The sequence below is a fragment of the Mobula birostris genome, chromosome X (genome assembly GCF_030028105.1).
Source record: "Mobula birostris isolate sMobBir1 chromosome X, sMobBir1.hap1, whole genome shotgun sequence".
Taxonomy (NCBI): Eukaryota; Metazoa; Chordata; class Chondrichthyes; order Myliobatiformes; family Myliobatidae; genus Mobula; species Mobula birostris.
In genome coordinates, this window is record NC_092402.1 from 3,232,903 (window position 1) to 3,255,197 (window position 22,295).

Genomic DNA, 22,295 nt, shown 5'->3' on the forward strand with positions numbered 1-22,295 from the left:
CCACCCTGAGGTGTCCGTCTCTCTCTCTCTGCTCCCTGAGGACTGTCTGTCTCTCTCTGGAACTGAGGACTGTCTGTCTCTCTGCACCCTGAGGACTGTCTGTCTCTCTGCACCCTGAGGACTGTCCGTATCTCTACACCCTGAGTTCTGTCTATCTCTCTGCGGCCTGAGGACTGTCTGTCTTTCTGCACCCTGAGGACTGTCCGTGTCTCTCTGCACCCTGAGGCCTATCTCTGTCTCTCTGCATCCTGAGGCCTATCTCTGTCTCTCTGCATCCTGAGGGCTGTCCTTGTCTCTTAGCACCCTGAGGACTGTCCTTGTCTCTCAGCACCCTGAGGACTGTCTGTCTGCCTACATCCTGAGGGCTCTCCGTCTCTCGGCACCCAGAGGACTGTGCGACTCTCTGCTCCCTGAGGACTGTCTGTCTCTCTCTGGACCCTGAGGACTGTCTGTCTCTCTGCACCCTGAGTACTGTCCGTGTCTCTGCACCCTGAGGACTGTTTGTCTCTCTGCAGTCTGAGGATTGTCTGTCTCTCTGCACCCTGAGGACTGTCTGTCTCTTTCTGGTTCCTGAGGACTGTATGTCTCTCTCTGCACCCTGAGTACTGTCCGTGACACTGCAACCTGAGGACTGCCTGTGTCTCTCTGATCCCTGAGGACTGTCTGTCTCTCAGCACCCTGATGTATGTCTGTCTCTCTGCACCCTGAGGACTGTCTGTCTCTCTTCAGCCTGAGGATTGTCTGTCTCTCTGCACCCTAAGGACTGTCTGTGTCTCTCTGCTCCCTGAGGACTGTCCGTGTCTCTCTGCACCCAAAGGACTGTCTGTCTCTCTCCACCCTGAGGTGTCCGTCTCTCTCTGAACCCTGAGGACTGTCCGTGTCTCTCTGCACCCTGAAGACTGTCCGTATCTCTACACCCTGAGTTCTGTCTATCTCTCTGCGGCCTGAGGACTGTCTGTCTTTCTGCACCCTGAGGACTGTCCCGTGTCTCTCTGCACCCTGTGCACCCTGAGGACTGTCCCGTGTCTCTCTGCACCTGAGGCCTATCTCTGTCTCTCTGCATCCTGAGGCCTATCTCTGTCTCTCTGCATCCTGAGGGCTGTCCTTGTCTCTCAGCACCCTGAGGACTGTCCTTGTCTCTCAGCACCCTGAGGACTGTCTGTCTGCCTACATCCTGAGGGCTCTCCGTCTCACTGCAACCCTGAGGCCTGTCTCTGTCTCTCTGCACCCTGAGGTCTGTCTCTCTCTGCACCCTGAGGTCTGTCTGTCTCTGCACCCTGAGGACTGTCCGTCTCTCTGCACCCTGAGGACTGTCTGTCTCTCTCTGCACCATGAGGACTGTCCGTGTCTCTCTGCACCCTGAAGACTGTCTGTATCTCTACACCCTGAGTTCTGTCTGCCTCTCTGCAGCCTGAGGACTGTCTGACTCTCTGCACCCTGAGGACTGTCCGTGTCTCTCTGCACCCTGAGGCCTGTCTGTCGGTCAACACCCTGAGGGCTCTCCGTCTCTCTGCACCCAGAGGACTGTATGTCTCTCTGCATGCTGAGGTCTGTCTCTCTCTCTGCACCCTGAGGACTGTCTGTCTCTCTGCACCCGGAGGACTGTCTGCGTCTCTCTGCTCCCTGAGGACTGTCTGTCTCTCTCTGGACCCTGAGGACTGTCTGTCTCTCTGCACCCTGAGGACTGTCTGTCTCTCTGCACCCTGAGGGCTGTCCGTGTCTCTCTGCACCCTGTGTACTATCTGTCTCTCTGCACCCTGAGGTCTGTCTGTCTCTCTGCATCCTGAGCACTGTCCGTGTCTCTGCACACTGTGTACTATCTGTCTCTCTGCACCCTCAGGACTGTCTGTCTGTCTGGTCCCTGAGGACTGTCTGTGTCTCTCTGCACCCCAAGACTGTCTGTCTCTCTGCACCCTGAGGACTGTCTGTCTCTCTCTGCACCCTGAGGACTGTCCGTCTCTCTGCACCCTGCGGACAGTCCGTGTCTCTCTGCACCAAAGGACTGTCTGTCTCTCTCCACCCTGAGGTGTCCGTCTCTCTCTGCTCCCTGAGGACTGTCTGTCTCTCTCTGGAACTGAGGACTGTCTGTCTCTCTGCACCCTGAGGACTGTCTGTCTCTCTGCACCCTGAGGGCTGTCCGTGTCTCTCTGCACCCTGAGGACTGTCTGTCTCTCTGCATCCTGAGTACTGTCGGTGTCTCTGCACCCTGTGTACTGTCTATCTCTCTGTAGCCTGAGTACTGTCCGTGTTTCTGCACCCTGTATACTGTCTGTCTCTCTGCACCCTCAGGACTGTCTGTCTCTCTGCACCCTGAGGGCTGTCCGTTTCTCTCTGCACCCTGAGGACTGTCTGTCTCTCTGCACCCTGAGGACTGTCTGTCTCTCTCTGCACCCTGAGGACTGTCCGTCTCTCTGCACCCTGCGGACTGTCCGTGTCTCTCTGCACCCAAAGGACTGTCTGTCTCTCTCCACCCTGAGGTGTCCGTCTCTCTCTGCTCCCTGAGGACTGTCTGTCTCTCTCTGGAACTGAGGACTGTCTGTCTCTCTGCACCCTGAGGACTGTCTGTCTCTCTGCAGCCTGAGGGCTGTCCGTGTCTCTCTGCACCCTGAGGACTGTCTGTCTCTCTGCACCCTGAGTACTGTCCGTGTCTCTGCACCCTGCGTACTGTCTATCTCTCTGTAGCCTGAGTACTGTCCGTGTTTCTGCACCCTGTATACTGTCTGTCTCTCTGCACCCTCAGGACTGTCTGTCTCTCTGCCCCCGGAGGAATGTCTGTGTCTCTCTGCTCCCTGAGGACTGTCTGTCTCTCTCTGGACCCTGAGGACTGTCTGTCTCTCTGCACCCTGAGTACTGTCCGTGTCTCTGCACCCTATGGACTGTCTGTGTCTCTCTGCTCCCTGAGGACTGTCCGTGTCTCTCTGCACCCAAAGGACTGTCTGTCTCTCTCCACCCTGAGGTGTCCGTCTCTCTCTGCTCCCTGAGGACTGTCTGTCTCTCTCTGGAACTGAGGACTGTCTGTCTCTCTGCACCCTGAGGACTGTCTGTCTCTCTGCACCCTGAGGGCTGTCCGTGTCTCTCTGCACCCTGAGGACTGTCTGTCTCTCTGCACCCTGAGTACTGTCCGTGTCTCTGCACCCTGTGTACTGTCTATCTCTCTGTAGCCTGAGTACTGTCCGTGTTTCTGCACCCTGTATACTGTCTGTCTCTCTGCACCCTCAGGACTGTCTGTCTCTCTGCACCCTGAGGGCTGTCCCGTTTCTCTCTGCACCCTGAGGACTGTCCGTCTCTCTGCACCCTGAGGACTGTCTGTCTCTCTCTGCACCCTGAGGACTGTCCGTGTCTCTCTGCACCCTGAAGACTGTCTGTATCTCTACACCCTGAGTTCTGTCTGCCTCTCTGCAGCCTGAGGACTGTCTGACTCTCTGCACCCTGAGGACTGTCCGTGTCTCTCTGCACCCTGAGGCCTGTCTCTGTCTGTCTGAACCCTGAGGACTGTCCTTGTCTCTCAGCACCCTGAGGACTGTCTGTCGGTCTACACCCTGAGGGCTCTCCGTCTCTCTGCACCCAGAGGACTGTATGTCTCTCTGCACGCTGAGGTCTGTCTCTCTCTCTGCACCCTGAGGACTGTCTGTCTCTCTGCACCCGGAGGAATGTCTGTGTCTCTCTGCTCCCTGAGGACTGTCTGTCTCTCTCTGGACCCTGAGGACTGTCTGTCTCTCTGCACCCTGAGTACTGTCCGTGTCTCTGCACCCTAAGGACTGTCTGTGTCTCTCTGCTCCCTGAGGACTGTCCGTGTCTCTCTGCACCCAAAGGACTGTCTGTCTCTCTCCACCCTGAGGTGTCCGTCTCTCTCTGAACTCTGAGGACTGTCCGTGTCTCTCTGCACCCTGAAGACTGTCCGTATCTCTACACCCTGAGTTCTGTCTATCTCTCTGCGGCCTGAGGACTGTCTGTCTTTCTGCACCCTGAGGACTGTCCGTGTCTCTCTGCACCCTGAGGCCTATCTCTGTCTCTCTGCATCCTGAGGCCTATCTCTGTCTCTCTGCATCCTGAGGGCTGTCCTTGTCTCTCAGCACCCTGAGGACTGTCCTTGTCTCTCAGCACCCTGAGGACTGTCTGTCTGCCTACATCCTGAGGGCTCTCCGTCTCTCGGCACCCAGTGGACTGTGCGTCTCTCTGCACCCTGAGGTCTGTCTCTGTCTCTCTGCACCCTGAGGCCTATCTCTGTCTCTCTGCATCCTGAGGCCTATCTCTGTCTCTCTGCATCCTGAGGGCTGTCCTTGTCTCTCAGCACCCTGAGGACTGTCTGTCTGCCTACATCCTGAGGGCTCTCCGTCTCACTGCACCCTGAGGCCTCTCTCTGCACCCTGAGGTCTGTCTCTCTCTGCACCCTGAGGTCTGACTGTCTCTGCACCCTGAGGACTGTCCGTCTCTCTGCACCCTGAGGACTGTCTGTCTCTCTCTGCACCCTGAGGACTGTCCGTGTCTCTCTGCACCCTGAAGACTGTCTGTATCTCTACACCCTGAGTTCTGTCTGCCTCTCTGCAGCCTGAGGACTGTCTGACTCTCTGCACCCTGAGGACTGTCCGTGTCTCTCTGCACCCTGAGGCCTGTCTCTGTCTGTCGGAACCCTGAGGACTGTCCTTGTCTCTCAGCACCCTGAGGACTGTCTGTCGGTCTACACCCTGAGGGCTCTCCGTCTCTCTGCACCCAGAGGACTGTATGTCTCTCTGCACGCTGAGGTCTGTCTCTCTCTCTGCACCCTGAGGACTGTCTGTCTCTCTGCACCCGGAGGACTGTCTGTGTCTCTCTGCTCCCTGAGGACTGTCTGTCTCTCTCTGGACCCTGAGGACTGTCTGTCTCTCTGCACCCTGAGGACTGTCTGTCTCTCTGCACCCTGAGGGCTGTCCGTGTCTCTGCACCCTGTGTACTGTCTATCTCTCTGTAGCCTGAGTACTGTCCGTGTTTCTGCACCCTGTATACTGTCTGTCTCTCTGCACCCTCAGGACTGTCTGTCTCTCTGCACCCTGAGGACTGTCCGTTTCTCTCTGCACCCTGAGGGCTGTCCTTGTCTCTCAGCACCCTGAGGACTGTCCTTGTCTCTCAGCACCCTGAGGACTGTCTGTCTGCCTACATCCTGAGGGCTCTCCGTCTCACTGCACCCTGAGGCCTGTCTCTGTCTCTCTGCACCCTGAGGCCTATCTCTGTCCCTCTGCATCCTGAGGCCTATCTCTGTCTCTCTGCACCCTGAGGCCTGTCTCTGTCTCTCTGCATCCTGAGGGCTGTCCTTGTCTCTCAGCACCCTGAGGACTGTCTGTCTGCCTACATCCTGAGGGCTCTCCGTCTCACTGCACCCTGAGGCCTGTCTCTGTCTCTCTGCACCCTGAGGTCTGTCTCTCTCTGCACCCTGAGGTCTGTCTGTCTCTGCACCCTGAGGACTGTCCGTCTCTCTGCACCCTGAGGACTGTCTGTCTCTCTCTGCACCCTGAGGACTGTCCGTGTCTTTCTGCACCCTGAAGACTGTCTGTATCTCTACACCCTGAGTTCTGTCTGCCTCTCTGCAGCCTGAGGACTGTCTGACTCTCTGCACCCTGAGGACTGTCCGTGTCTCTCTGCACCCTGAGGCCTGTCTCTGTCTGTCTGAACCCTGAGGACTGTCCTTGTCTCTCAGCACCCTGAGGACTGTCTGTCGGTCTACACCCTGAGGGCTCTCCGTCTCTCTGCACCCAGAGGACTGTATGTCTCTCTGCACGCTGAGGTCTGTCTCTCTCTCTGCACCCTGAGGACTGTCTGTCTCTCTGCACCCGGAGGACTGTCTGTGTCTCTCTGCTCCCTGAGGACTGTCTGTCTCTCTCTGGACCCTGAGGACTGTCTGTCTCTCTGCACCCTGAGGACTGTCTGTCTCTCTGCACCCTGAGGGCTGTCCGTGTCTCTCTGCACCCTTTGTACTATCTGTCTCTCTGCACCCTGAAGCCTGTCTGTATCTCTACACCCTGAGTTCTGTCTGCCTCTCTGCAGCCTGAGGACTGTCTGACTCTCTGCACCCTGAGGACTGTCCGTGTCTCTCTGCACCCTGAGGCCTGTCTGTCGGTCAACACCCTGAAGGCTCTCCGTCTCTCTGCACCCAGAGGACTGTCTGTCTGCCTACATCCTGAGGGCTCTCCGTCTCTCGGCACCCAGAGGACTGTGCATCTCTCTGCACCCTGAGGTCTGTCTCTCTCTCTGCACTCTGAGGACTGTCTGTCTCTCTGCACTCGGAGGGCTGTCGTTGTCTCTCTGCTCCCTGAGGACTGTCTGTCTCTCTCTGGACCCTGAGGACTGTCTGTCTCTCTGCACCCTGAGTACTGTCCGTTGTTCTGCACCCTGAGGACTGTTTGTCTCTCTGCAGTCTGAGGATTGTCTGTCTCTCTCCACCCTGAGGACTGTCTGTGTCTCTTCACCCTGAGGATTGTCTGTCTCTCTGCACCCTGAGGACTGTCTGTCTCTCTCTGCACCCTGAGGACTGTCCGTCTGTCTGCACCCTGCGCACTGTCCGTGTCTCTCTGCACCCTAAGGACTGTCTGTCTCTCTCCAGCCTGAGGTGTCCGTCTCTCTCTGAACCCTGAGGACTGTCCGTGTCTTTCAGCACCCTGAGGCCTGTCTCTGTCTCTCTGCACCCTGAGGACTGTCCTTGTCTCTCAGCACCCTGAGGACTGTCTGACGGTCTACACCCTGAGGGCTCTCCGTCTCTCTGCACCCAGAGGACTGTATGTCTCTCTGCACGCTGAGGTCTGTCTCTCTCTCTGCACCCTGAGGACTGTCTGTCTCTCTGCACCCGGAGGACTGTCTGTGTCTCTCTGCTCCCTGAGGACTGTCTGTCTCTCTCTGGACCCTGAGGACTGTCTGTCTCTCTGCACCCTGTGTACTATCTGTCTCTCTGCACCCTGAGGTCTGTCTGTCTCTCTGCATCCTGAGCACTGTCCGTGTCTCTGCACACTGTGTACTATCTGTCTCTCTGCACCCTCAGGACTGTCTGTCTGTCTGGTCCCTGAGGACTGTCTGTGTCTCTCTGCACCCCAAGGACTGTCTGTCTCTCTGCACCCTGAGGACTGTCTGTCTCTCTCTGCACCCTGAGGACTGTCCGTCTCTCTGCACCCTGCGGACTGTCCGTGTCTCTCTGCACCCAAAGGACTGTCTGTCTCTCTCCACCCTGAGGTGTCCGTCTCTCTCTCTCTGCTCCCTGAGGACTGTCTGTCTCTCTCTGGAACTGAGGACTGTCTGTCTCTCTGCACCCTGAGGACTGTCTGTCTCTCTGCACCCTGAGGACTGTCCGTATCTCTACACCCTGAGTTCTGTCTATCTCTCTGCGGCCTGAGGACTGTCTGTCTTTCTGCACCCTGAGGACTGTCCGTGTCTCTCTGCACCCTGAGGCCTATCTCTGTCTCTCTGCATCCTGAGGCCTATCTCTGTCTCTCTGCATCCTGAGGGCTGTCCTTGTCTCTTAGCACCCTGAGGACTGTCCTTGTCTCTCAGCACCCTGAGGACTGTCTGTCTGCCTACATCCTGAGGGCTCTCCGTCTCTCGGCACCCAGAGGACTGTGCGACTCTCTGCTCCCTGAGGACTGTCTGTCTCTCTCTGGACCCTGAGGACTGTCTGTCTCTCTGCACCCTGAGTACTGTCCGTGTCTCTGCACCCTGAGGACTGTTTGTCTCTCTGCAGTCTGAGGATTGTCTGTCTCTCTGCACCCTGAGGACTGTCTGTCTCTTTCTGGTTCCTGAGGACTGTATGTCTCTCTCTGCACCCTGAGTACTGTCCGTGACACTGCAACCTGAGGACTGCCTGTGTCTCTCTGATCCCTGAGGACTGTCTGTCTCTCAGCACCCTGATGTATGTCTGTCTCTCTGCACCCTGAGGACTGTCTGTCTCTCTTCAGCCTGAGGATTGTCTGTCTCTCTCCACCCTGAGGACTGTCTGTGTCTCTCTTCACCATGAGGACTGTCTGTCTGTCTGCACCCTGAGTACTGTCCGTGTCTCTGCACCCTAAGGACTGTCTGTGTCTCTCTGCTCCCTGAGGACTGTCCGTGTCTCTCTGCACCCAAAGGACTGTCTGTCTCTCTCCACCCTGAGGTGTCCGTCTCTCTCTGAACCCTGAGGACTGTCCGTGTCTCTCTGCACCCTGAAGACTGTCCGTATCTCTACACCCTGAGTTCTGTCTATCTCTCTGCGGCCTGAGGACTGTCTGTCTTTCTGCACCCTGAGGACTGTCCCGTGTCTCTCTGCACCCTGAGGCCTATCTCTGTCTCTGTGCATCCTGAGGCCTATCTCTGTCTCTCTGCATCCTGAGGGCTGTCCTTGTCTCTCAGCACCCTGAGGACTGTCCTTGTCTCTCAGCACCCTGAGGACTGTCTGTCTGCCTACATCCTGAGGGCTCTCCGTCTCACTGCACCCTGAGGCCTGTCTCTGTCTCTCTGCACCCTGAGGTCTGTCTCTCTCTGCACCCTGAGGTCTGTCTGTCTCTGCACCCTGAGGACTGTCCGTCTCTCTGCACCCTGAGGACTGTCTGTCTCTCTCTGCACCATGAGGACTGTCCGTGTCTCTCTGCACCCTGAAGACTGTCTGTATCTCTACACCCTGAGTTCTGTCTGCCTCTCTGCAGCCTGAGGACTGTCTGACTCTCTGCACCCTGAGGACTGTCCGTGTCTCTCTGCACCCGAGGCCTGTCTGTCGGTCAACACCCTGAGGGCTCTCCGTCTCTCTGCACCCAGAGGACTGTATGTCTCTCTGCATGCTGAGGTCTGTCTCTCTCTCTGCACCCTGAGGACTGTCTGTCTCTCTGCACCCGGAGGACTGTCTGCGTCTCTCTGCTCCCTGAGGACTGTCTGTCTCTCTCTGGACCCTGAGGACTGTCTGTCTCTCTGCACCCTGAGGACTGTCTGTCTCTCTGCACCCTGAGGGCTGTCCGTGTCTCTCTGCACCCTGTGTACTATCTGTCTCTCTGCACCCTGAGGTCTGTCTGTCTCTCTGCATCCTGAGCACTGTCCGTGTCTCTGCACACTGTGTACTATCTGTCTCTCTGCACCCTCAGGACTGTCTGTCTGTCTGGTCCCTGAGGACTGTCTGTGTCTCTCTGCACCCCAAGGACTGTCTGTCTCTCTGCACCCTGAGGACTGTCTGTCTCTCTCTGCACCCTGAGGACTGTCCGTCTCTCTGCACCCTGCGGACAGTCCGTGTCCTCTCTGCACCCAAAGGACTGTCTGTCTCTCTCCACCCTGAGGTGTCCGTCTCTCTCTGCTCCCTGAGGACTGTCTGTCTCTCTCTGGAACTGAGGACTGTCTGTCTCTCTGCACCCTGAGGACTGTCTGTCTCTCTGCACCCTGAGGGCTGTCCGTGTCTCTCTGCACCCTGAGGACTGTCTGTCTCTCTGCATCCTGAGTACTGTCGGTGTCTCTGCACCCTGTGTACTGTCTATCTCTCTGTAGCCTGAGTACTGTCCGTGTTTCTGCACCCTGTATACTGTCTGTCTCTCTGCACCCTCAGGACTGTCTGTCTCTCTGCACCCTGAGGGCTGTCCGTTTCTCTCTGCACCCTGAGGACTGTCTGTCTCTCTGCACCCTGAGGACTGTCTGTCTCTCTCTGCACCCTGAGGACTGTCCGTCTCTCTGCACCCTGCGGACTGTCCGTGTCTCTCTGCACCCAAAGGACTGTCTGTCTCTCTCCACCCTGAGGTGTCCGTCTCTCTCTGCTCCCTGAGGACTGTCTGTCTCTCTCTGGAACTGAGGACTGTCTGTCTCTCTGCACCCTGAGGACTGTCTGTCTCTCTGCAGCCTGAGGGCTGTCCGTGTCTCTCTGCACCCTGAGGACTGTCTGTCTCTCTGCACCCTGAGTACTGTCCGTGTCTCTGCACCCTGCGTACTGTCTATCTCTCTGTAGCCTGAGTACTGTCCGTGTTTCTGCATCCTGTATACTGTCTGTCTCTCTGCACCCTCAGGACTGTCTGTCTCTCTGCCCCCGGAGGAATGTCTGTGTCTCTCTGCTCCCTGAGGACTGTCTGTCTCTCTCTGGACCCTGAGGACTGTCTGTCTCTCTGCACCCTGAGTACTGTCCGTGTCTCTGCACCCTATGGACTGTCTGTGTCTCTCTGCTCCCTGAGGACTGTCCGTGTCTCTCTGCACCCAAAGGACTGTCTGTCTCTCTCCACCCTGAGGTGTCCGTCTCTCTCTGCTCCCTGAGGACTGTCTGTCTCTCTCTGGAACTGAGGACTGTCTGTCTCTCTGCACCCTGAGGACTGTCTGTCTCTCTGCACCCTGAGGGCTGTCCGTGTCTCTCTGCACCCTGAGGACTGTCTGTCTCTCTGCACCCTGAGTACTGTCCGTGTCTCTGCACCCTGTGTACTGTCTATCTCTCTGTAGCCTGAGTACTGTCCGTGTTTCTGCACCCTGTATACTGTCTGTCTCTCTGCACCCTCAGGACTGTCTGTCTCTCTGCACCCTGAGGGCTGTCCGTTTCTCTCTGCACCCTGAGGACTGTCCGTCTCTCTGCACCCTGAGGACTGTCTGTCTCTCTCTGCACCCTGAGGACTGTCCGTGTCTCTCTGCACCCTGAAGACTGTCTGTATCTCTACACCCTGAGTTCTGTCTGCCTCTCTGCAGCCTGAGGACTGTCTGACTCTCTGCACCCTGAGGACTGTCCGTGTCTCTCTGCACCCTGAGGCCTGTCTCTGTCTGTCTGAACCCTGAGGACTGTCCTTGTCTCTCAGCACCCTGAGGACTGTCTGTCGGTCTACACCCTGAGGGCTCTCCGTCTCTCTGCACCCAGAGGACTGTATGTCTCTCTGCACGCTGAGGTCTGTCTCTCTCTCTGCACCCTGAGGACTGTCTGTCTCTCTGCACCCGGAGGAATGTCTGTGTCTCTCTGCTCCCTGAGGACTGTCTGTCTCTCTCTGGACCCTGAGGACTGTCTGTCTCTCTGCACCCTGAGTACTGTCCGTGTCTCTGCACCCTAAGGACTGTCTGTGTCTCTCTGCTCCCTGAGGACTGTCCGTGTCTCTCTGCACCCAAAGGACTGTCTGTCTCTCTCCACCCTGAGGTGTCCGTCTCTCTCTGAACTCTGAGGACTGTCCGTGTCTCTCTGCACCCTGAAGACTGTCCGTATCTCTACACCCTGAGTTCTGTCTATCTCTCTGCGGCCTGAGGACTGTCTGTCTTTCTGCACCCTGAGGACTGTCCGTGTCTCTCTGCACCCTGAGGCCTATCTCTGTCTCTCTGCATCCTGAGGCCTATCTCTGTCTCTCTGCATCCTGAGGGCTGTCCTTGTCTCTCAGCACCCTGAGGACTGTCCTTGTCTCTCAGCACCCTGAGGACTGTCTGTCTGCCTACATCCTGAGGGCTCTCCGTCTCTCGGCACCCAGTGGACTGTGCGTCTCTCTGCACCCTGAGGTCTGTCTCTGTCTCTCTGCACCCTGAGGCCTATCTCTGTCTCTCTGCATCCTGAGGCCTATCTCTGTCTCTCTGCATCCTGAGGGCTGTCCTTGTCTCTCAGCACCCTGAGGACTGTCTGTCTGCCTACATCCTGAGGGCTCTCCGTCTCACTGCACCCTGAGGCCTCTCTCTGCACCCTGAGGTCTGTCTCTCTCTGCACCCTGAGGTCTGACTGTCTCTGCACCCTGAGGACTGTCCGTCTCTCTGCACCCTGAGGACTGTCTGTCTCTCTCTGCACCCTGAGGACTGTCCGTGTCTCTCTGCACCCTGAAGACTGTCTGTATCTCTACACCCTGAGTTCTGTCTGCCTCTCTGCAGCCTGAGGACTGTCTGACTCTCTGCACCCTGAGGACTGTCCGTGTCTCTCTGCACCCTGAGGCCTGTCTCTGTCTGTCGGAACCCTGAGGACTGTCCTTGTCTCTCAGCACCCTGAGGACTGTCTGTCGGTCTACACCCTGAGGGCTCTCCGTCTCTCTGCACCCAGAGGACTGTATGTCTCTCTGCACGCTGAGGTCTGTCTCTCTCTCTGCACCCTGAGGACTGTCTGTCTCTCTGCACCCGGAGGACTGTCTGTGTCTCTCTGCTCCCTGAGGACTGTCTGTCTCTCTCTGGACCCTGAGGACTGTCTGTCTCTCTGCACCCTGAGGACTGTCTGTCTCTCTGCACCCTGAGGGCTGTCCGTGTCTCTGCACCCTGTGTACTGTCTATCTCTCTGTAGCCTGAGTACTGTCCGTGTTTCTGCACCCTGTATACTGTCTGTCTCTCTGCACCCTCAGGACTGTCTGTCTCTCTGCACCCTGAGGACTGTCCGTTTCTCTCTGCACCCTGAGGGCTGTCCTTGTCTCTCAGCACCCTGAGGACTGTCCTTGTCTCTCAGCACCCTGAGGACTGTCTGTCTGCCTACATCCTGAGGGCTCTCCGTCTCACTGCACCCTGAGGCCTGTCTCTGTCTCTCTGCACCCTGAGGCCTATCTCTGTCCCTCTGCATCCTGAGGCCTATCTCTGTCTCTCTGCACCCTGAGGCCTGTCTCTGTCTCTCTGCATCCTGAGGGCTGTCCTTGTCTCTCAGCACCCTGAGGACTGTCTGTCTGCCTACATCCTGAGGGCTCTCCGTCTCACTGCACCCTGAGGCCTGTCTCTGTCTCTCTGCACCCTGAGGTCTGTCTCTCTCTGCACCCTGAGGTCTGTCTGTCTCTGCACCCTGAGGACTGTCCGTCTCTCTGCACCCTGAGGACTGTCTGTCTCTCTCTGCACCCTGAGGACTGTCCGTGTCTTTCTGCACCCTGAAGACTGTCTGTATCTCTACACCCTGAGTTCTGTCTGCCTCTCTGCAGCCTGAGGACTGTCTGACTCTCTGCACCCTGAGGACTGTCCGTGTCTCTCTGCACCCTGAGGCCTGTCTCTGTCTGTCTGAACCCTGAGGACTGTCCTTGTCTCTCAGCACCCTGAGGACTGTCTGTCGGTCTACACCCTGAGGGCTCTCCGTCTCTCTGCACCCAGAGGACTGTATGTCTCTCTGCACGCTGAGGTCTGTCTCTCTCTCTGCACCCTGAGGACTGTCTGTCTCTCTGCACCCGGAGGACTGTCTGTGTCTCTCTGCTCCCTGAGGACTGTCTGTCTCTCTCTGGACCCTGAGGACTGTCTGTCTCTCTGCACCCTGAGGACTGTCTGTCTCTCTGCACCCTGAGGGCTGTCCGTGTCTCTCTGCACCCTTTGTACTATCTGTCTCTCTGCACCCTGAGGTCTGTCTGTCTCTCTGCATCCTGAGCACTGTCCGTGTCTCTGCACACTGTGTACTATCTGTCTCTCTGCACCCTCAGGACTGTCTGTCTGTCTGGTCCCTGAGGACTGTCTGTGTCTCTCTGCACCCCAAGGACTGTCTGTCTCTCTGCACCCTGAGGACTGTCTGTCTCTCTCTGCACCCTGAGGACTGTCCGTCTCTCTGCACCCTGCGGACTGTCCGTGTCTCTCTGCACCCAAAGGACTGTCTGTCTCTCTCCACCCTGAGGTGTCCGTCTCTCTCTGCTCCCTGAGGACTGTCTGTCTCTCTCTGGAACTGAGGACTGTCTGTCTCTCTGCACCCTGAGGACTGTCTGTCTCTCTGCACCCTGAGGGCTGTCCGTGTCTCTCTGCACCCTGAGGACTGTCTGTCTCTCTGCACCCTGAGTACTGTCCGTGTCTCTGCACCCTGTGTACTGTCTATCTCTCTGTAGCCTGAGTACTGTCCGTGTTTCTGCACCCTGTATACTGTCTGTCTCTCTGCACCCTCAGGACTGTCTGTCTCTCTGCACCCTGAGGGCTGTCCGTTTCTCTCTGCACCCTCAGGACTGTCTGTCTCTCTGCACCCTGAGGGCTGTCCGTTTCTCTCTGCACCCTGAGGACTGTCTGTCTCTCTCTGGACCCTGACGACTGTCTGTCTCTCTGCACCCTGAGGACTGTCTGTCTCTCTGAACCCTGAGGGCTGTCTGTGTCTCTCTGCACCCCGAGGACTGTCTGTCTCTCTGCACCCTGAGGACTGTCTTTCTTTCTCTGCACCCTGAGGACTGTCCGTCTCTCTGCACCCTGCGGACTGTTCGTGTCTCTCTGCACCCTTGCGCCAGTCTCTGTCTCTCTGCACCCTGAGGGCTGTCCTTGTCTCTCAGCACCCTGAGGATTGTCTGTCTGCCTACATCCTGAGGGCTCTCCGTCTCTCGGCACCCAGAGGACTGTGCGTCTCTCTGCACCCTGAGGTCTGTCTCTCTCTCTGCACCCTGAGGACTGTCTGTCTCTCTGCACCCGGAGGAATGTCTGTGTCTCTCTGCTCCCTGAGGACTGTCTGTCTCTCTCTGGACCCTGAGGACTGTCTGTCTCTCTGCACCCTGAGTACTGTCCGTGTCTCTGCACCCTAAGGACTGTCTGTGTCTCTCTGCTCCCTGAGGTCTGTCCGTGTCTCTCTGCACCCAAAGGACTGTCTGTCTCTCTCCACCCTGAGGTGTCCGTCTCTCTCTGAACCCTGAGGACTGTCCGTGTCTCTCTGCACCCTGAAGACTGTCCGTATCTCTACACCCTGAGTTCTGTCTATCTCTCTGCGGCCTGAGGACTGTCTGTCTTTCTGCACCCTGAGGACTGTCCGTGTCTCTCTGCACCCTGAGGCCTATCTCTGTCTCTCTGCATCCTGAGGCCTATCTCTGTCTCTCTGCATCCTGAGGGCTGTCCTTGTCTCTCAGCACCCTGAGGACTGTCCTTGTCTCTCAGCACCCTGAGGACTGTCTGTCTGCCTACATCCTGAGGGCTCTCCATCTCACTGCACCCTGAGGCCTGTCTCTGTCTCTCTGCACCCTGAGGTCTGTCTCTCTCTGCACCCTGAGGTCTGTCTGTCTCTGCACCCTGAGGACTGTCCGTCTCTCTGCACCCTGAGGACTGGCTGTCTCTCTCTGCACCCTGAGGACTGTCCGTGTCTCTCTGCACCCTGAAGACTGTCTGTATCTCTACACCCTGAGTTCTGTCTGCCTCTCTGCAGCCTGAGGACTGTCTGACTCTCTGCACCCTGAGTACTGTCCGTGTCTCTCTGCACCCTGAGGCCTGTCTGTCGGTCTACACCCTGAGGGCTCTCCGTCTCTCTGCACCCAGAGGACTGTATGTCTCTCTGCACGCTGAGGTCTGTCTCTCTCTCTGCACCCTGAGGACTGTCTGTCTCTCTGCACCCGGAGGACTGTCTGTGTCTCTCTGCTCCCTGAGGACTGTCTGTCTCTCTGCACCCTGAGGACTGTCTGTCTCTCTGCACCCTGAGGGCTGTCCGTGTCTCTCTGCACCCTGTGTACTATCTGTCTCTCTGCACCCTGAGGTCTGTCTGTCTCTCTGCATCCTGAGCACTGTCCGTGTCTCTGCACACTGTGTACTATCTGTCTCTCTGCACCCTCAGGACTGTCTGTCTGTCTGTTCCCTGAGGACTGTCTGTGTCTCTCTGCACCCCAAGGACTGTCTGTCTCTCTGCACCCTGAGGACTGTCTGTCTCTCTCTGCACCCTGAGGACTGTCCGTCTCTCTGCACCCTGCGGACTGTCCGTGTCTCTCTGCACCCAAAGGACTGTCTGTCTCTCTCCACCATGAGGTGTCCGTCTCTCTCTGCTCCCTGAGGACTGTCTGTCTCTCTCTGGAACTGAGGACTGTCTGTCTCTCTGCACCCTGAGGACTGTCTGTCTCTCTGCACCCTGAGGGCTGTCCGTTTCTCTCTGCACCCTGAGGACTGTCTGTCTCTCTGCACCCTGAGGACTGTCTGTCTCTCTGCACCCTGAGGACTGTCGGTGTTTCTGCACCCTGAGGTTTGTCTTTCTCTCTGCACCCCGAGGACTGTCTGTCTCTCTGCACCCTGAGGACTGTCTTTCTCTCTCTGCACCCTGAGAACTGTCCGTCTCTCTGCACCCTGCGGACTGTTCGTGTCTCTCTGCACCCTTGCGCCAGTCTCTGTCTCTCTGCACCCTGAGGGCTGTCCTTGTCTCTCAGCACCCTGAGGATTGTCTGTCTGCCTACATCCTGAGGGCTCTCCGTCTCTTGGCACCCAGAGGACTGTGCGTCTCTCTGCACCCTGAGGTCTGTCTCTCTCTCTGCAACCTGAGGACTGTCTGTCTCTCTGCACCCGGAGGAATGTCTGTGTCTCTCTGCTCCCTGAGGACTGTCTGTCTCTCTCTGGACCCTGAGGACTGTCTGTCTCTCTGCACCCTGAGTACTGTCCGTGTCTCTCTGCACCCTGAGGCCTGTCTCTGTCTGTCTGCACCCTGAGGACTGTCCTTGTCTCTCAGCACCCTGAGGATTGTCTGTCCGTCTGCACCCTGAGGGCTCTCCGTCTCTCTGCATCCTGAGGACTGTCTGTCTCTCTGCACCCTGAGGCCTGTCTCTGTCTCTCTGCAGCCTGAGGACTGTCTGTCTCTCTGCACCCTGAGGGCTGTCCGAGTCTCTCTGCACCCTGTGTACTATCTGTCTCTCTGCACCCTGAGGTCTGTCTGTCTCTCTGCATCCTGAGCACTGTCCGTGTCTCTGCACACTGTGTACTATCTGTCTCTCTGCACCCTCAGGACTGTCTGTCTGTCTGTTCCCTGAGGACTGTCTGTGTCTCTCTGCACCCCAAGGACTGTCTGTCTCTCTGCACCCTGAGGACTGTCTGTCTCTCTCTGCACCCTGAGGACTGTCCGTCTCTCTGCACCCTGCGGACTGTCCGTGTCTCTCTGCACCCAAAGGACTGTCTGTCTCTCTCCACCCTGAGGTGTCCGTCTCTCTCTGCTCCCTGAGGACTGTCTGTCTCTCTCTGGAACTGAGGACTGTCTGTCTCTCTGCACCCTGAGGACTGTCTGTCTCTCTGCACCCTGAGGGCTGTCCGTTTCTCTCTGCACCCTGAGGACTGTCTGTCTCTCTGCACCCTGAGGACTGTCGGTGTTTCTGCACCCTGAGGTTTGTCTTTCTCTCTGGACCCTGAGGACTGTCTGTGTCTCTCTGCACCCCGAGGACTGTCTGTCTCTCTGCACCCTGAGGACTGTCTTTCTCTCTCTGCACCCTGAGAACTGTCCGTCTCTCTGCACCCTGCGGACTGTTCGTGTCTCTCTGCACCCTTGCGCCAGTCTCTGTCTCTCTGCACCCTGAGGGCTGTCCTTGTCTCTCAGCACCCTGAGGATTGTCTGTCTGCCTACATCCTGAGGGCTCTCCGTCTCTTGGCACCCAGAGGACTGTGCGTCTCTCTGCACCCTGAGGTCTGTCTCTCTCTCTGCAACCTGAGGACTGTCTGTCTCTCTGCACCCGGAGGAATGTCTGTGTCTCTCTGCTCCCTGAGGACTGTCTGTCTCTCTCTGGACCCTGAGGACTGTCTGTCTCTCTGCACCCTGAGTACTGTCCGTGTCTCTCTGCACCCTGAGGCCTGTCTCTGTCTGTCTGCACCCTGAGGACTGTCCTTGTCTCTCAGCACCCTGAGGATTGTCTGTCCGTCTGCACCCTGAGGGCTCTCCGTCTCTCTGCATCCTGATGACTGTTTGTTTCTCTGCACCCTGAGGTCTGTCCGTCTGTCTCTGCACCCTGAGGACTCTCCGTGGCTCTCTGCACCCTGAGGCCTGTCTCTGTCTCTCTGCAGCCTGAGGACTGTCTGTCTCTCTCTGCACGCTGAGATCTGTCTGTCTCTGCACCCTGTGGACTGTCCGTCTCTCAGCACCCTGAGGTCTGTCTGTCTCTCTGCACGCTGAGGACTGTCTGTCTCCCTCCACCCTGGGGAATGTCTTTCTCTCTCTGGACCCTGAGGACCGTCTGTCTCTCTGTACCCTGAGTACTGTCCTTATCTCTGCACCCTGAGTACTGTCCTTGTCTGTGCACCCTGAGGACTGTCTGTGTCTCTCTGGACCCTGAGGACTGTCTGTCTCTCTGCACCCTGAGGACCGTCCGTGTCTCTGCACCCTGAGGTCTGTCTGTCTCTCTGCACCCTGAGGCCTGTCCGTCTCTCTGCACCCTGGGGACTGTCTGTCTCTCTCTGATCCCTGAGGACTGTCCTTGTCTCTGCACCCTTAGGACTGTCTGTGTCTCTCAGCACCCTGAGGTATGTCTGTCTCTCTGCACCCTGAGGACTGTCTGTGTCTCTGCACCCTGAGGACTGCCTGTCTCTCTGCAGCCTGAGGATTGTCTGTCTCTCTCCACCCTGAGGTCTGTCCGTCTGTCTCTGCACCCTGAGGACTCTCCGTGGCTCTCTGCACCCTGAGGCCTGTCTCTGTCTCTCTGCAGCCTGAGGAGTGTCTGTCTCTCTCTGCACGCTGAGATCTGTCTGTCTCTGCACCCTGTGGACTGTCCGTCTCTCAGCACCCTGAGGTCTGTCTGTCTGTCTGCACCCTGAGGACTGTCTGTGTCTCTGCACCCTGAGGACTGCCTGTCTCTCTGCAGCCTGAGGATTGTCTGTCTCTCTCCACCCTGACGACTGTCTGTGTCTCTGCACCCTGAGGACTGTCTGTCTCTCTGCACCCTGAGGACTCTCCGTGTCTCTCTGCACCCTGAGGTCTGTCTGTCTCTCTGCACCCTGAGTACTGTCTGTGTCTCTCTTCACCCTGAGGACTGTCTGTCTGTCTGCACCCTGAGGACTGTCTGTCTCTCTGCACCCTGAGGACTGTCTGTCTCTCTCTGGACCCTGAGGACTGTCTGTGTCTCTCTGCACCCTGAGGACTGTCTGTCTCTCTCTGATCCCTGAGGACTGTCTGTCTCTCTGCAGCCTGAGGATTGTCTGTCTCTCTGCACACTGAGGACTGTTCGTGTCTCTCTGCACCCTGAGGACTGTCTGTCTCTCTGCACCCTGGGGACTGTCTGTCTCTCTCTCGACCCTGAGGACTGTCTGTCTCTCTGCACCCTGAGGTCTGTCTGTCTCTCTGCACCCTGAGGACTGTCTGTCTCTCTGCACCCTGAGGTCTGTCTGTCTCTCTGCACCCTGAGGACTGTCTGTGTCTCTCTGCACACTGAGTACTGTATCGGTCTCTCTGCACCCTGAGGACTGTCTGTCTCTCTGCACCCTGGGGACTGTCTGTCTCTCTCTCGACCCTGAGGACTGTCTGTCTCTCTGCACTCTGAGGTCTGTCTGTCTCTCTGCACCCTGAGGACTGTCTGTCTCTCTGCACCCTGAGGTCTGTCTGTCTCTCTGCACCCTGAGGACTGTCTGTCTCTCTGCACCCCGTGTGTTGGTCACCCTTTGGGTCGGGTACAAGGAGGAGTTTGGGTGTGTGATTGGTGACAATAGGTCAGAGTGGGTCATCATGTGGCTGAGGTACGGGGAGGAGGGTGGGTCACCTTATGGGTGAGTGATGTCTCGATGATCGGGTAGGGTGCATCCCCCTGTGGGTGAGTGATGGCTCGATTATCGGGCACTGTGGGTCACCCCATGTGTAGGGTTCTTTTTCAGGCATATTTGGCTGAAAAGGTGACGCAGTCTCCTCCAACAAAGCCACCCCCAGGAGGTCTGCTGTGCACCGTCCCAGTCTGAGGCGGTCAGATTTCAATCCAGACGTGGGCTCCGTAGAATCGGGGATCATTGACCCCCTTTCTCCCAGGTCCTGAGGCCGAGTGGTCGGTTCGGCTCCCGATCCAAAATAAAGAGCAGGCAGTGAAGCTGAAAGTGGAGAAGTGGTGTCTGTCACGACTGAGGTTATAATGCCGACAGGCCCCGGACCTCTTTGGGGCCAGTAGCCAGACACTGTACTGTAAAAGTTATAGCAAGTTTTATAACCAAACAGAAGTTTTTTTCGGAACTTTGTATGTGGAGGGGCAAGACAGTTTTCAAATTAATTAGGGCTCCTTGGTCCCCATCAGATGAGTTTGGCAACTTGGGGGAGGGAGGTCACAGGCAACAGGCACAAATCTTAGCTCAACCTGGCTACACTCCTTACTTTGGGATGAAGCCTCGCACCTAGGCCTCGAAAGTCCCCGAGCGGTTTAAAATTGACGGGTTTTGCCAGAGATCTGTTGTCGCTGAAGTTGTTTGAGCTTAGCGGTGACTTGTTTGCTGTGGTCCCGGCTTGGGTTTAACTTCCCGGTTCCTTCTTGGTATCTAGGCTCTTCAAGTTGGCGTCTGGTGGACCAGGATCGTGACAAGCGTGTGGCTGTTTGGTTGGGGTGTGAGCACGCGGGCCAGTGGGGAAATGATCCCCTCTTGTGTTCCTGATCAGTGAGACTAGACCCTGCCGCTGTGATCTGGCCCACAGCTTTTCAGTAGCCTGGAGTGCACGGGCACTCGTCATGGGTCGTGTAGCCAGGGCTGCTCGGGCCTTCCAACACCGGGCGACCCAGCCAGGGTTCATCAGGCCCCAGCTTGTGTTCTTCCCAAGGATCGAGATAATGAAAGGCGTGTCAGTTTGAGGCAGAGGGTATTTTAGACATGACCTCGGGCTCTGATCTTTGCACCCTTCCCTCCTCTCCCTCCTCAGGCCTGCCACCATTTCAGTAACGGAGGTCTCTGCCGCAGCGACTGCCCGCCTCTCAGCATCTACAACGCTCAGACCTACCAGATGGAGCACAATCCGGACGGGACATACATCTTCGGGGCCAGCTGCGTCAAGGAGTGTCCGTGTAAGATCCGCGCCCCCCCCCGCCCGCCGCTGATCTCCTCACCTCCCTCTCCCCGGCCTCTCACCGCGCACTTCCTCCTCCGTCCCGTCACCGCTCCCTCCCCCAGCCTGTCACCCCTCCCTCCCCATCTCCCTCGCACTTCCTCAATCTCCCCCTCCCCCACTATCACCTCTCTTCCCCTCCCCCCTCTTCTCCTCCCTCCTGCCTCTCTCCCCCTCCCCCCTCTCTCCCCCTCCCCCTCTCTCCCTTCCCTCCCCTTCCCCTCTCTCCCCCCCTCCCCGTCTCTACCCCTCCCCGTCTACCCCCTCTCCCCTCCCCCTCTCTCCCCTCCCTCCCCTCCCCCTCTACCCCTCCCCCTCCCCCTCTCTCCCCTCCCCATCTTCGCCCTCCCCATCTCCCCCTCCCTCCCTCCCCTCCCCTCTCCTCCTCTGTCCCCTCTCCTTGTCTCCCCCTCTCTCTCCCCTCCCTCTCTCTCTCTCTCTCCCCACCCTCTCTCCCTCTCGCCCTCTCTCAGCACCGCCTTCTCCCTGCCCCTTCCCTCCCTCCCTCTCTCTCTCCCAGCTTCCTTCCCCCCTTTCCCCTCCCTCCCGCTCCCCCACCCTTCCTCCCTCCCTGCTCGCACTCTCCCTCACCCCTCACCTCTCGCTCCCGTTCTGCAGACAACTACCTGTCCACCGACGTGGGTTCCTGCACGCTGGACTGTCCGAACGACACCAGGGAGGTGATAGACGGTGGCCATCAGCGTTGTGAGAAGTGCAATGAGCCCTGCCCCCGAGGTCAGTACGGGCGGGGAGGGTGGTACCCGGTCACCCACACCCCTCTCTCTGCCTGTCACAGCCCTGCCGTCTCTCGGGAAGAACAGCGGACAGAACGTTAAACCACCCATCGGCCCACAGTGCTGTGCTGACCCTGTAAACTACTCCAACATCAACCTGACCCTTCCCTCCCACATAGCCCTGAGAGGCTCTTCAATATCCCTAATATATCCCCCACCACCCCTGGCAGGGCGTTCCACACACCCACCACTCTCTGTGTTAAAAACCTAGCTCTGTCACCACCCCCTCCCCCCAACATGTGTTTACAACTCACTCCAAGGTCAATCTAACCCTTCCCTCCCACAGTACCCTCCGTTTTTCTATCATCCATTTGCCATGAGAGACCCTAAAATGTCCCTAATGTGCCTGCCTCTGTTCCACACACCCACCACCCTCTGTGTAAAAATACCCACCTCTGATATTCCCTCCCCCCACCGATACTTTCCTCCAATCACTTTGAAGTTATGCCCTCATGTTAGCCATTTCCACCTTGGGGAAAACTCTTTGACTGTCCACTCGATCTGTGCCTCTTATCATCTTGTACACCTCTATCATGGTCTCCTCTCATCCTCATTCACTCCAAAGAGAACAGCCCGAGCTCGCTCAACCTCTCCTCATGAGACATGCTCCGTAATCCAGGCAGCATCCTGGTAAATCTCATCTGCACCCTCTCTAATCCAGGCAGCGTCCTGGTGAATCTCCTCTGCACCCTCTCTAATCCAGGCAGCATCCTGGTGAATCTCCTCTGCACCCTCTGTAATCCAGGCAGCATCCTGGTAAATCTCCTCTGCACCCTCTCTAATCCAGGCAGCATCCTGGTGAATCTCCTCTGCACCCTCTCTAATCCAGACAACATCCTGGTGAATCTCCTCTGCACCCTCCCTAATCCAGGCATCATCCTGGTAAATCTCCTCTGCACCCTCTGTAATCCAGGCAGCATCCTGGTGAATATCCTCTGCACCCTCTCTAA

The 22,295-nt window shown here is 57.3% G+C and overlaps 1 protein-coding gene across 1 annotated transcript in view; it reads left to right on the top strand.

Annotated features, from left to right (window-relative positions):
- Nucleotides 1-22,295, top strand: part of LOC140191838 (receptor tyrosine-protein kinase erbB-2-like) — a 153,931-nt gene that overhangs the window by 63,923 nt on the left and 67,713 nt on the right. Inside the window, exons 2-4 of the mRNA XM_072249625.1 lie at nucleotides 17,090-17,176; nucleotides 20,369-20,510; nucleotides 21,170-21,286. Coding sequence (XP_072105726.1) covers nucleotides 17,090-17,176; nucleotides 20,369-20,510; nucleotides 21,170-21,286 — 346 coding nt within the window. The remainder of the gene's footprint in view (nucleotides 1-17,089; nucleotides 17,177-20,368; nucleotides 20,511-21,169; nucleotides 21,287-22,295) is intronic.